General features: G+C 40.6%; 2 protein-coding genes across 2 annotated transcripts; one reads left to right on the top strand and one right to left on the bottom strand.

Annotated features, from left to right (window-relative positions):
• Positions 1-1,080: 1,080 nt before the first annotated feature.
• LOC143005053 (E3 ubiquitin-protein ligase TRIM39-like) lies at positions 1,081-2,786 on the bottom strand. The gene has a single exon (XM_076156293.1). The coding sequence runs from the start codon at positions 2,784-2,786 to the stop codon at positions 1,158-1,160; it is 1,629 nt and encodes a 542-aa protein (XP_076012408.1). The 3' UTR covers positions 1,081-1,157.
• Positions 2,787-4,566: 1,780 nt separating this feature from the next.
• On the top strand, positions 4,567-13,945 carry nadsyn1 (NAD synthetase 1). The gene is made up of 21 exons (XM_076156188.1): positions 4,567-4,732; positions 5,198-5,258; positions 5,598-5,714; positions 6,133-6,186; positions 6,371-6,460; positions 6,953-7,004; positions 7,124-7,212; positions 7,307-7,424; positions 7,724-7,855; positions 8,051-8,122; positions 8,219-8,343; positions 8,784-8,832; positions 8,986-9,088; positions 9,503-9,671; positions 10,049-10,184; positions 10,427-10,533; positions 10,755-10,886; positions 11,191-11,260; positions 12,157-12,285; positions 12,548-12,724; positions 12,988-13,945. The coding sequence occupies exons 1-21, from the start codon at positions 4,648-4,650 to the stop codon at positions 13,021-13,023; spliced, it is 2,103 nt and encodes a 700-aa protein (XP_076012303.1). The 5' UTR covers positions 4,567-4,647; the 3' UTR covers positions 13,024-13,945.
• The last annotated feature ends 90 nt before the right edge of the window (positions 13,946-14,035 follow it).

Genomic DNA, 14,035 nt, shown 5'->3' with positions numbered 1-14,035 from the left:
CTTTATTTTGTTATATGGAAACCAAAGTTCTTTAATTCAAATTCCATCTAGCCCATCTTAATAAATCAAGCTATTCTTTCATCCCTATAATCTAAATAGTCTTTAACAGATCCTGATGTAGAAAAACTGTCACTGTGGAGAATTCACTATTTACTGTATATGCTTTTTTGTATAAAAGTTATTTTCCATAGTTTGTTTCATATGTTTTTTTACTTGTCATTAGGTCAGCAGATGTTTTTTTTAAGGCATTTACCACCAACTTTTGATGACCTATTCCCTAAATACTCTTACTGTAAACCAGGGGTGGGGAACCTCCGGCCTACGGGCCGAGGCCATTTGGTCCGGCCCCTGGAGACAATTTTGGCTATTTCAATGACGCCATATAAATAACAATACTTTGATCATAATCCCCCCCGTCAGATCGCAGCGCAAATTTCAAGGCGCACCCCCGTCAACAACAGTTTTGTGTATCAAAGGTATTCAGCATGCAACCACTTTACCTCTCAGCACATTCAACATATTCGTGTCAAGGGAAATGGGCCTCGCACTCCATTAAGAGAAGACAAAACACAATGAAACAGGTTTTAGTCACAGTTATAAAGGAGCTCCATCAGTGGTGCTTAGGAACACCGGCCTACGCACGGCACTTGACAATACTGTAATGTGTGAATCCACTCTATCACACACAGGAGTGTGTAGGCAGGAGCATAGCAGTAAAAATCAGTGGGAAACTACTACAGTATTATTGACTTGTGAGCCTTACAAAAAGTGTATTGTCACGACTATGTGGTAAAGGCGTGTGTGTAAACATCGTTTAGTTTTGTGCTCAATGTAACTGACTAGATCTAATGAACTCACATTTTCATTTGTCACAAGACAAAACTAACAAATAGAAATCTAGAAGAATCTTTTTGGCAGCAATTAGAAATGAGGTATGTCGTCAAATTCTTCCCCATTCACTGATGTACATACAAATACAAATCTTCACATGCACGGTAAAATAAGTAAAGTGATAATATGAAATTACTTTATTTGATATAAATGACAATAAAATAGACAAACAGTCAATACAAACACTAAAATCCATTTGGAGGCAACAGTTTAGCCACTTCTCATTTGTCCAAAAATACATAAGTTGGAGCTTGTCTATCTATATTTTAAATACTTTCATCTGCGTGGGGGGTGTGCGGGGTCACGTCAGTGAGGATGAGCGGTGCCGAGTTTGTTCCCCCTTTGTTATCTTGGGGGCAGAAGTATGGATAGAGCTTCTCCCTGAAGCGATGGCCGCAGAAGGAATAGAGCCAGGATTTGGAATCGGCGTCGTAGAAAGACACCAGGCCCCTACTGAAGTCCACGAAGACTCCCACCCTTTGGGGTCTGTGCTTGGAGGGGATTTTGACATGAGACATTCCGTACGCTTTGTACACACCCCTGTCCAGCCCAATGGTCCAGAAGCCATTTGTGGTACACAGCCTGGCTTCTGCCTTTCTGTCCACAGACTCCCTCATCACGCCGACCGCCCACTTGGTTTTCCCCTTCACCAGCACTTCAAAGTAAAATCTCCCTGTCGTGAAGCCCTCCATCGCCAAAACGTCTGGATGTGCATCAGGTCTCTTAGGGAGGTTCTGTCCTCTCCTTGCGTACGTCACCTGTTTCCCATCTTGGCTCACGGCGAGCAAGCCGTGTGCCGTGGTCGGATCCAAAGTCAGGTCCACCGCATGCCGCCTTAACTTTTTTATTTTCCTCTCGGGGAGCATTTCCATGTTTCGAGCGATCTCCTGCTTCACCAGAGCCATGGTGGTTCTCAGCGACTTCACGCACAGGTCGCCGTCGACGCTCACGCTGGACCAGTCCTTTAAAGGGAGACGGTGCAAGGTCAAGTCGCTCTGAAGGAAAGCATGGCGGTCTTTGGATTGCAACAGCTTCTCTACCTGGGTTCCTATACACTGGAGGTCAAACATTTCCACTCTCAGCTCTCGGATGAACCCGCCTGCCCTCTGCCTCGTCACTTGATGCCTCTCATGGATAACCGTGATGACCTCAGCCAGGCTTATCCGAATGGAACTGATCAGGTCGGTGAACACCTCCACAGTGGCCGCCTCTTCTCTCTCAGCTTCCTTAAGGCTGGTGACCATCGACTTTTCCAACTCACGGATCTTCCTCGTTCGGGAGTTTAACAAACTTTGTATGTTTGTCATTATTTCATCTTTTTCTGCATCATATGCTTCCTCAACAGAAACTACATTGTGGTCTTTGTGGTTGGTTTTGAAGCACAAGACACAAATGCAGATCTTTTCAGTCTTGCAGTACATCTCTTTGAGTTTGGTGTGCTTGGTGCACACCCTCTGACCCATATTCCATATGGGCTCCACCAGCGTGTGGCTCCTCAGCACAGGAACTCTGTCATGAGGCTCTAGGTGCACATCACAGAGGGACGTTAGACACGTCAGACACGATTTCGCAGCCGCCACTTTTATCACGGAGCAGATATCACACAGAACAGTCGTTTCTGGATGATGCAAGACTGGAGATGAGGCTTTCCCCAGGATCGACTTCTTGTACTCATTAGCCATCTCGGACAAACAGGTGTTGACGTGGAGTTCGGGTCGACTGGAAAATTCCCTTCTACACAACGGGCACTGGTAAATGCTTGTGCAGTCCCAGTACTGATTGATGCACACACAGCAGTAGTTGTGCCCGCATGGCGTTGTAACCGGCTTGGTGAACACGTCAGTACAGATGGCACACAAGAATATTTCCCCTGACAGAGCGTTTGCTGCAGCCATATCTAGACAGAAAGAGAATAAATGTGTATGATTGCAAATGGGCGAAATACATCCTAGAAGTAGCTTCATCTTACCGGCAAAGTAGGAGATTTTCAGTGCAGCAGTGCAAACCACAGCCCAGCAAGAAGCTTCATCACAAGCTCCTCTGCAGCATGTGGCCTTTTAGCTCCTCCTCACACAGGTGTTTCCCATCAGGATCAAATCAGTGTCTCTCCCGTCCCCTCTGCTTCGTGTTGGCTGAGGAAAATCTGCCACTGGAAAGTTTGCAAGTTGCTCCACACATCTTAAATCCTCCTGGGCTTTGCAAAGCTGCACCAGGCTACACGACTAGAATCTTCCTGGTGAATCACAGGTCAGATCACATGCAGTTGGCACCATCAGTGATAAAGCAGCAGAGCATTCAGCTATTTGTGTCATGATGTCACCATCTTGTAGAGGACAGATCATTCAGGAAATCATACACATAAAATGAATCCAACTCTTTCTACAACATACTCCAAAACAAGATATCAACATTTATGATCCGCCCTCGACAGACCGATCAGCCAGTCTGACGGCTACAGGTCACACTGCACACTGCACACACACTGCAGTCATTCCAGTCAAACATCTTCAATATTTAGCTGTGTATTTTAAGGTCAAAAGCTTCTCACATAGTGTTAGGCAGTGAATATGCTACTAACCTATTACCTCTTTAGATCATTTTCACCTTATTACAAGTACCGTTGACCCTAAGATAATTTTAATCCTAATAATTTTGCTACTTATGACATTCTGGCATCATGCACTTCTCTACCTCTAGCACCTCTGCACTGCACATTGAGCCATCTGCAGAATGCGCGCTCGTCTTTTCATGCCAAGGCTGCAAGTGCCGCTGCAGACATCTCATTCACCTCACTCTGTAACCAGGCAACTGTTGGTGGCTGGAGGGAAGATGGGAGGACCGGATCAGCCAACCATGCTACTTACAGACCTACAATGTGAAATATGTGAACTGGAACTGTACTACACCAATGAAAATGTCGTCCTAACAACAAAGGAAAATGATTACAGCACTCCTCATTGACCCCAGTGGGAAGACTGGTCCCATTGGCCCATGTGACTCTAATGCCCCGCAGCAGCAGGAACGGCAGCACCACTGGAACCACTGGAACTGGAAAGAGTAAGCAATCTAAGGAAACATTTAAATAATAACCTAAACCAACTTAACTATACAAATTAGTGTTTATTGTGCACATTAACTGAATGTGCGGACTTACAATCAGACCAATGCACTATAATCAAACACAAACTATGAACCAAAATCCATGTGTGCCAATTTACTAATTATACCAAATGTAGTACAAAATAAATACATGAATTGAGACAGACTAGATTGCGGTCCCATGTAACTGTGTGGCTGGAGGTGTAGCCATCACAGGCTGGAATCAAGCATCAGAAGGCATTATAACCTGAAAGAATAGGACACACAACTCAATTACGCACAGCATAAACGTAAAGAATAGGACACACACAACTCAATTACACACAGCATAGACATAAAAGACAGGAGCATGCACAAATCGACATGTAACGTCATTACACTAGAGTCTCCTTAGCACACTAAATGCACAGATATGCAATCAACTTCTTAATGGAATTAACAATGTTATGAAGGTAACAAGTATGAATTTTATTGAGAGTCAGTTGAGTCAGTCTACTGCTCCACACTCCAGTCCAGGTGGTGGCGGTATTACGCCAATGAACTCACCTGCAATGCGACTAAAAATGGAAAGAAGAAGAAGTCTCAGCCTATACTGTTTGTGCCCAGACTTGTCGTGTCAGTTTGTTATGAAAGTTGCAGCAACTGAGTGCTCACAAAATGGGACGGAAAGTCACTCTCGCTACTTGTTCGCTGAATCAATGGGCGTTAGACTTCGAGGGGAACCTGGAGAGAATTCTGAAGAGTAAGAACGAATACCTCACTGAATCTATGTACTTGAAGTTGTTGTTTTGCGGCAGTGACTGACGACTAAAAACGTCCTTCATTAGTACTCTAGGGTAAAGTGCATTCGATAGTACTCGGGTAAAGTGCTTTCGTAAAAAGCACTTTATACGAGTGTATGAGCTACTTTTATGTAAAAAAAAAAAAAAAAAAAAAAAAAAAAAAAAGCTATTGCACAATCATTGGCTGTAAAATGTCCAGCACATGTTTCCCTGCATTATGTGTACATGAAGTTCTTTCACACTGTAATTGGCCCGTGGGTGTAACCAGCCCATACTGTAACCTGCAGCTGTAGAACTGGTGCAGTAAGTCTGCAGTCATCCAAACAAGGCTGCGGTCCATTTGTCCACCTGCACCTCTGTAGCCAGTGCACACATACCAGCAACGGTAATTCTGTCTGTCCATCTGTCTGACCGTTTCCCTACAGGTATTGAGATTGCAAAGTCCCAAGGAGCCAAATACAGACTGGGACCAGAGCTGGAGATATGGTATGCATAGGCAATAAATGCATCGATTTGTTTCTAAAGCAGGTTTCACGTCTATATGAAAACATCCTGACATAATTTTGGCATGCACATTCTAATAACATTTCATAGTACAATTTACAAAATGTTACTGGGTTATCATATAAAACATAATGAAACATGTGTGCAGACAATACAAGATTTCTAGGGTGTGGGGTTCAGTTCTAATATTTATAGCATATGTTCTGGATCCATATGTTCTGTATTTATTTCACTCCTTTCCCTGATCAGCTGCTGTAACTTTTGTTCTTCACTACTTTGGTATAAGTATTTATGTTGTATTTGTATTCTCCCCTTTTGTAGCGGATTCGGCTGTGCAGACCACTTCTACGAGTCGGACACGATGCTCCACAGCTTTCAAGTGCTTAGACAACTTCTGGAATCTCCCATTACTCAGGACATCATCTGCGATGTGGGAATGTCCGTATCACTTTTACACTTCTTTTCGATCTTAAAGCAGTATCCAGTCTCATAGTGGTATTATTCATGGCTGTGAAATGTCGGTTATGCCCTCACCTGAAGAGCACAGTTTGAATAGTTTGAATATAAGCTGGTTACAATGGATATTAATAATGAACAGACCTCAATGCAGAAAACAAAATCCATAGTTTCACCAGAATATGACTCAAGTTGCATGTACAAATTCAATTGCAGCCCCAATTCACTTGCAAAACCTTGCTAAAAGTGCATGTGTTACAGTGGATTCCATACAACTCAGAAGTCTAAATGCATATGGAGAGGAAACTATGACAATGGGAAAGGAATCTAGGAATGATGACTGTTAATGACTGTTGATGACTTAATTTATTCATTCATATTTTGTGTTTATCCATCTTAGGCCCATCATGCATCGCAATGCGCGGTACAACTGCCGGGTCCTTTTTCTCAACAGGTATGTTAGTGTGCACTATCAATATCACCATTCATACTGAATTATGTCTCTCCTTTTTTGCAATTCATTTCCATTCCCTTGTCTCACTCATATCATACATTGGGTATAAAATATCTCAGACTTTTTGGTGTTCATTAAACTTATACAACATACACAACTGATTCACTTTCTTTCCATCCTGAAGAAAGATACTGCTGATCAGGCCTAAGATGTCAATGGCCAATTGTGGAAACTACAGAGAGCTGCGCTGGTTCTCACCTTGGAAGCAGTTAAGGTTAGTCAGCATTTAGACATTTGTGAGACAATTGTGAGTCTGGTTGCTACGGGACAGAAAAGAATGTGTTTGCAAGATCTGTCACTATGTAGAATGTAGTGTCAGCAGGTATATTTTGTAGTATTGTGGTAGGATTAAGCAAAAGTGGATATCTTTGCTGTACAGCTTGGTTTACAGGGATCAAATCTTGAACGAGATGCCATGTTTGCAATCTGCCTTGGCCACAGGCAGGAAAGGAGTGTTGCTAGGAGATGAGGGACATGTAACAAATATTTGATTTTGAATTTTTTTGGATTCAAGCCGAGGCTTCAGATTTCAATGGGTACTGAGAACGTTTAGTACTGATAATTGGCTCAATACCTTCCATTAATCCCACAACATATTCATCTTTGGCCCAGAGGTAATCTGGGACACCTTGTAAGGAGGGATGTGAAAAGATAGCTCTGGTGTATTAAGAGATGTCTTTTTTGTGTGTGTTTCTCTTTTCTCAAGGCAAGTGGAGGAGTACTCTCTGCCCAGAATGATCCAGGAAGTAACACAGCAGGTAAAACCAAAACATCATCACCTGGGTTTAGTTGAACCTCTTATCTGTAATAGGGAGACCCGAGCCATTTACTCCCCATAGAAAACAAATCTTTCTAATTTTGCTGTTTTTTGTTTTAGGACACTGTACCATTTGGGGACTGTGTGTTAGCCACCAAGGACACCTGCATTGGTACTGAGATATGTTTAGAGCTCTGGCGCTCCCCAAGGTAGGGAAGAAGAGGATTGTATAAGGATTATATTGTTGTAGTTTAGTGTGTCTTATTAGAAATGATGTGTGTATGTTTGTGTGTGTTCCCTCAGTCCTCATGTTCAGATGGGTCTAGATGGAGTTGAAATATTTACAAACTCCTCTGCTAGCCACTATGAGCTAGGCAAAGCTGGCGAAAGAATCAACTTGATCCAATCAAGCACCAGAAAGGTATTACACATTACCCCCAAGGAATTCACAATTTTTTCTTGGTTGACTTTTTGCAATCAAAATTGCAAGACAGTAATTAACAATATGTGGTTAAATGAAAATAAGAGTAATTTGAGTAACATGTGGTTATTGTTTACTGGTTGTATAAAAAGAACATGTCAGTTTAGAAAAAAAATCAAATATATACCGTGTATGTATACATGCATATATACTGTATATACATGTATATAAACACACACAATATGTGCTACTTCAAATATAAAACAAATCACAAACTGCATTTTTTGTTGTTCTTTCAGAATGGAGGTATCTACCTGTATGCCAACCAGAGGGGCTGTGATGGAGACCGTCTGTATTTTGATGGTTGTGCTATGGTGGCCATCAATGGGGATATTGTGGTACAAGGAGCACAGTTCTCCCTTAATGATGTGGTATGTACCGATGAATTGGGTGTGAACGAAGCGGCAACTTCTCACAGTGGTGGGGAAAAATCATTTACTCAAGTTAAAGTACAGGTGTAAAAAATACTCGGTTCCGACTATAATGGTGTGCAAATGCATATTATTTGTTATCCGGACAATTGAGATACTGTATGTTAAAAATCTAAATGTCTCTCTTTCATACAGGAGGTATTAACAGCCACTCTCGATCTTGAGGATGTGCAAAACTATAGAGGCGAGTACTGCCATCCACACATGGTGAGTGTGACCGCCTACAGCCTTCATAAGGCATGATAGACACAAATCCTATTTCCTGCCTTATCTCTGCCATTCCCTCATATTTCTCTTCTTTAGGAACTTGAACCCAAACCATGCCACAGAGTCAAAGTGGATTTCTCTTTATCTGGTCATAATGATATCTACCTCGCTACCCACCAACCAATAACATGGCGCTTTCATACTCCAGAGGAAGAAATCAGGTAATGAACATCTACTGTATCTACCATAGATGTTGTGTGTTTTGCATTTAGTATTAAGTGGCATATTATGCAACCTACAGTATGGTGAATTTGTAGTATATTTTCAAGGCCACCTTTTATCAGCACCAACTTAACTATGTGCAGTTTCCATATCAACTTTTGGGCCACCTTAACAATCAGTAGTATCTCAATCATTTTCTAAAAGCATTACAAAGCCATGTGTGAATATTAACAATATACCTGGCTTGACCTGGCTTTGTCATCAAAATTAGAGCAGGGCTGAAACTCTACAGTCATTTTTAACTCAAGCAAGTCATAATTTTCCCTCCAGTGATTCAGTTGGACCATTTTAGTTACATGGCTATATGAACCTCACGTAGCTAACTTGTACTGTCTGAGTACATCTAGTTACTCTTAGAGTCTATTAACTTGTATTTCAGTTTAGGGCCGGCCTGCTGGTTGTGGGACTACCTCAGGAGAAGTGGACAGGTAAGGAAATAACTCACAAATGCTGGACAGTCTGTAACATTATGTGTCTGATTTTGGTTGTACACATTCAAAATCATTGACATTAACAAGTATTTTTAGAATCCACTTTGTGTGTTTCATTTGCGTATTTAATTATTGTGGTTTCTGTCTTAGGCTGGTTTTCTGTTGCCTCTCAGCGGAGGCGTTGACAGCTCCTCCACTGCCTGTATTGTCCATTCAATGTGTGTCCTTGTCTATCAGGCTATTCAGGATGGCAGTGAGTATGATTTGATCTGTTGAAAATGTATTAACATTTATGTCAACCAAGAACTCACATTTCTCTTTACAATTACCATGGATAAAAATAATCACTGCAGTGAATAATGTGCTTTTTTAAACTATAGTGACGTCTTTACAAATGACCCTAGTTTATCAATGAACATACAACATAGCATTGAACCATAAACAAAAGCCTTCATGCTGTTTCACTTTTTAGACTCTTAGAATCAACCCAAGGTTAATTTAGTTATTTTTGAGGGGCTCATTTTCACTTTTAGACATTAGGTCGCGTTAGGTCAGTGTACTGTGACAAACCTTTGTATTAATAGTATTTAACTCTAAACTCTGTATCTAATAAAATACACAGAAAATAGAATCCCCTTTTTCTTCTTTCTTTCGCTCCTGCCTTCAGATATCCAGGTAATGGAGGATGTATGCAGGGTGGTGGGGGATGACTCCTACCGTCCCCAGGACCCCCATGAACTCTGTGGTAAGATCTTTACCACCTGCTACATGGCCAGTGAAAACTCCTCAGAAGACACGTGCAACCGGGCCAAGGATCTGGCCAGTCAGATCGGCAGGTAGATGTTGACATTTTAATAAAAATAATTTTTAGTCTCAACAAGTCTAATTTTAATCCCTAAAATTAAAGACATGTTCTTCAATAAAACTGCATTTGTTAATGGAACAGTTTTCAATGTTCATAAAATTCTGCTAATTGACTGCTGGATGTCACTCACTCACTTACTATAAAAATAAGTATTGCTATAACACTCACTTATTTGATGTACTTATGACTAATACAAAGCGTTGAAAAGATGGAATGACCAGAACATACACTCTTGTATGGCCCATTCGCTAAAGTTTAGGGTCATGTTGATCTATGATATTTCCCAACATTTACCAGTCAAGATTCTCTGTTCTCTCTCTCTCTTTTCATTGATCACATGGTTTGCAGCACACATCTGAATATCAACATAGACCTGGCAGTGAAAGGCATCCTGGGTATCTTCTCCATGTTTACTGGGAAGTCGCCTCGTTTTCTTGCCAGGGGAGGGAGCCACAGAGAAAACATGGCTCTGCAAAATGTACAAGTGAGTGACATACTTGATCCCACATCACCTCTGTTTCAATGATGTTATAACTTTGACTATTTTTGCCAAAGCTGTTTATTATTTCTCTCCTGCTGATCATTTTGTTGCTATTTAGTCACGTGTAGTTTAACTACAGTCCTTGCACTAATGCTTTAGAAAAACTATTGTGGTTAGTTTTTTTACGCTATTCGCCTGTGCCATTGATAGATTTTTGTATTCTTTGTGTGGTTTTGTATTTTCAGGCCCGTGTCAGGATGGTCTTGGCCTACTTGTTTGCCCAGTTGAGTCTGTGGGCACGGGGCAAGCAAGGTGGTTTGCTAGTGCTGGGCTCAGCCAATGTAGATGAGAGGTACTGGTTTCTGTCATATGATATGATATGAATTCTGTGATATTTCATATTTTCTATTTAGAGTGAATGATGACTGTTGTTGTTCCTACGCACATTTTACTAGATGCCAATGTTAGTTCAATTGGCTGTTCACCAAGAACAAAGTGGTGTTCCAATTACAAAGAAACAGCCAAAAGACAGAACAGTAATGTCTTGTCTCTCCCTTTCTTATCTCCTCTAAGTCTAACAGGGTACTTCACCAAGTATGACTGCTCCAGTGCTGACATCAACCCAATAGGAGGATTCAGCAAGATGGACCTGAAGTCTTTCCTGCTTTACTGCGTTGAGCAGTTCAACCTCACTTCTCTGAGAGGGTAACAAGAGCACAAACTTTATTGGAGATTGTCATGTTTGTCAAATTAAATGTCTGATGATAAAGAACATGAACATGAGAGGGTTTGAAAGGCTGAAGGTCAAGAAACAATTAATAATGTCAGATATCAACAAGACTAGTATGACGATATTGCCCAAAGCTGTCTGAGCCATGGTTTCATTTGTTACACAATGATAATGCTTAGGTATCACAGATGATAATGTGTTTTTACCAAGATGTGGAATGCATCTTGTATGGTAACATTACATAAAGTTTTACTTCAGTGGATATGTTTTCCTCTGCAGGATCCTCGCAGCTCCACCCACAGCTGAACTTGAGCCGCTGACAGATGGACAAGTGTCACAGACAGATGAGGTAAAAGGAGTCATCACTAATAATAGAGACTGGAAAATGAAATCTATAGTGGGAGAATGGAGTTGCTACACAACAGTGAGTTAGGAACAATTTGCCCTGCTGACTCCACTACTCATAAGGGCCATTAATTACAAGTCGATAATGTGAACATTGGGGGGACAAAACATGGAAAAAAGTGTGATGAATGATGATGGGAAGTCTGAGCATTGAAGGTGTCATCTTTACCATCTTTTACAAGATTACACCGTACATCTCAGACCTTTATAGAACAGGTAGAAAATAGGTAAACAAGGTTAGATAATCATCCCAGGAGCTGTACAACCGCAATGTAGTATAAATTACAATGTACCCGTGGTTACATTTTGGAGTGTCGCTTCTTCAGCCTTGCTAATACATTCCTTAGAAATATGGAGATGATTATTTTCCCCAGTCTGGAGTAATGCTTCATTAGGCCATCATATTTTATTTTAGGGCAGTACCTATTTCTGACCACTAGATAGACCACTCCCCATGTATGCTATGGGACCTGGGAAACTTGGTACTCGTCTGATGTTGGAGTTACAGATGGGAAAGACAAGTTATTATATATAGAAAATTTTTTTATTTTTTTTAATGATTGTCCAGGGAGCAAGGAGGAAAGATTTATTCTTTCTTTTCTTGAAAATAATCTGTACAGCAATTTCAGTTAAATATAATTTCCAAAAGCTGTATACATTCACAAAACCAGTTTTTGTTTCTGTGCCAATATGGTTTCAATATGCTCTCCAATATGTAGAAGTTGGTATATTTATTTGCTGCATCTCAAAATATGTCTATCATTTCCCTTTGTCTCTTTTGTAATGAACCAAATCAATTTCCAGTTATTGTCCTCACTGTTAATTTGTCTCCCTCCTTAGGCGGACATGGGGATGACCTACTCGGAATTGTCAATAATAGGAAAACTCAGGAAGATCTCCAAGTGTGGCCCCTTCAGAATGTTCTGTAAATTGATCCACGTGTGGAAGGAGGCTCTCTCACCCATAGAGGTCAGTTGATGTTTGGAAAAGGTAATTTTTTCCCCCACTAGTAGATAATTAAGGTTGCCATCTCAGTTTTTATATGACTCACTGTGCCTCAAACATTGCACAGATGCAGGAAAGGCTGCTTTAATTGCTAAATTCTTCATTTTTTTTCAGGTACAGAAACCATTGAAATGTTTTCAGTCTTCAATCTTTCAGGCACCTCAGCATTCGGTTTCCAGTTACACGGAAAGATAACATGCCAATATGTGTTGTCTTCTTCCTTCAGGTGGCACAGAAGGTGAAGCACTTCTTCAGAAGATACTCAATGAACCGCCACAAGATGACCACAGTGACGCCTTCCTACCATGCTGCAAGTTACAGCCCTGATGACAATCGCTTCGACCTCCGTCCTTTCCTCTACAACACCCGTTGGACCTGGCAGTTTAGGTGCATCGACAACGAGGTAGCAATATATGTCAGTTTCTTTTGGTGAACATGGGTTAATCTTATTTCCTTTTAACACAAGTATTGTGGTTGCTGTAACAGCAGCAACACAGTCATGACGTGTGAAATATCAACCATACCTACCTAAACAGCGTTTCTGCTTAGACACAGACTCAGAGTCATGTGTGTGTGTCTATACTGATTGAATTGTGGAGTTAATACATCATACAAGTTATTTCCACAGTCAGTTGAATAACAGTGTGTTTCTCTCCTTTCCCACAGGTGTCTCAGATGACAGCAAACCCCCCAAATCAATGAGATGCTTAGGTCTGTCAGGTCAAGTTTTATGCATCTTTCAATGCAGCTGGATATCTGTCCTGGACCAGCAAGCAGGATTCTTAATGCATGGGATTGTTAAAATGGTGTCTTAGTTTGAATGGCTTTTTAAGAATCTCAATTGTGTTAATTATTGATGTACATAAAACCACTAGACTTGCCAATAAAATGGTAAAGTAAGATTAAACACCAAACCAGGTTCTGTGTAGAACCATTGGACCACCATGCAATCATAGACCTGGGTGAAAACAAGCCCAAAGTTTCTGGCATTGTACACAATCTGTCAAATGTATCTTAAATGTGCTGTTGCTGTCATTAACACTAAATATATCACAAGTTCAGATAGGAGATGTACTTTATAGGCATGATGTATTCAAACTGTTGACTAATGAAATCAGTAGACTAGAAAAAACATCAAAATTTTCAATTGAAAATGAATTATACTAGATAGTAAGTGAGTAAGAATCAGTACATAAATTACAAATCTGTCAGTCAAAAATGATGCTAGATGATGATATGATCCCTCCACCATTGAACCACCTATGCTGTCAGCAACAGGTGACACAGGGAGTTTTATTTTCCAATTCAACAAGCATTTAGCCACATTCCACTCCAGTTTTATGTATTATTCATATAAAAACCCTTTTATATGAATAATGTTTACCTTGTCATTTCCTTCACATGGGAAGATATTGTTTTTTTCTTGGGTTTCTTCTTCTTTGAGATGTCTTCACATCAAGCCTTTCAGTATCCCACCATTAAATATGAGGCACCGATGTGTGTGTATGTGTGTTTTTCTTGTGTGCTTCTCTCTTTTGTGCATTTGCATTTAACGGAAGAGGATGCAAAGAACTGTCAGGGATATTATAAGTGTGGTTCATAACGTATTCTGTTGAATTTACAAAAGTAACCCTTTTAATAAAACTAAAAAATGTTATTTTTGTTGGATGATGTTTTTACCAACAATACTGAACAATAGTGAGGTGTAGCAGTT

This window comes from Genypterus blacodes, unplaced genomic scaffold (assembly GCF_046128005.1).
Source record: "Genypterus blacodes isolate CSIRO-AG114 ecotype Tasmania unplaced genomic scaffold, CSIRO-AGI_Gbla_v1 ptg000067l_1, whole genome shotgun sequence".
Classification (NCBI taxonomy): domain Eukaryota; kingdom Metazoa; phylum Chordata; class Actinopteri; order Ophidiiformes; family Ophidiidae; genus Genypterus; species Genypterus blacodes.
Note: the sequence above shows the minus strand (reverse complement) of the source record. Positions and strands in the feature narration are given on the sequence as shown.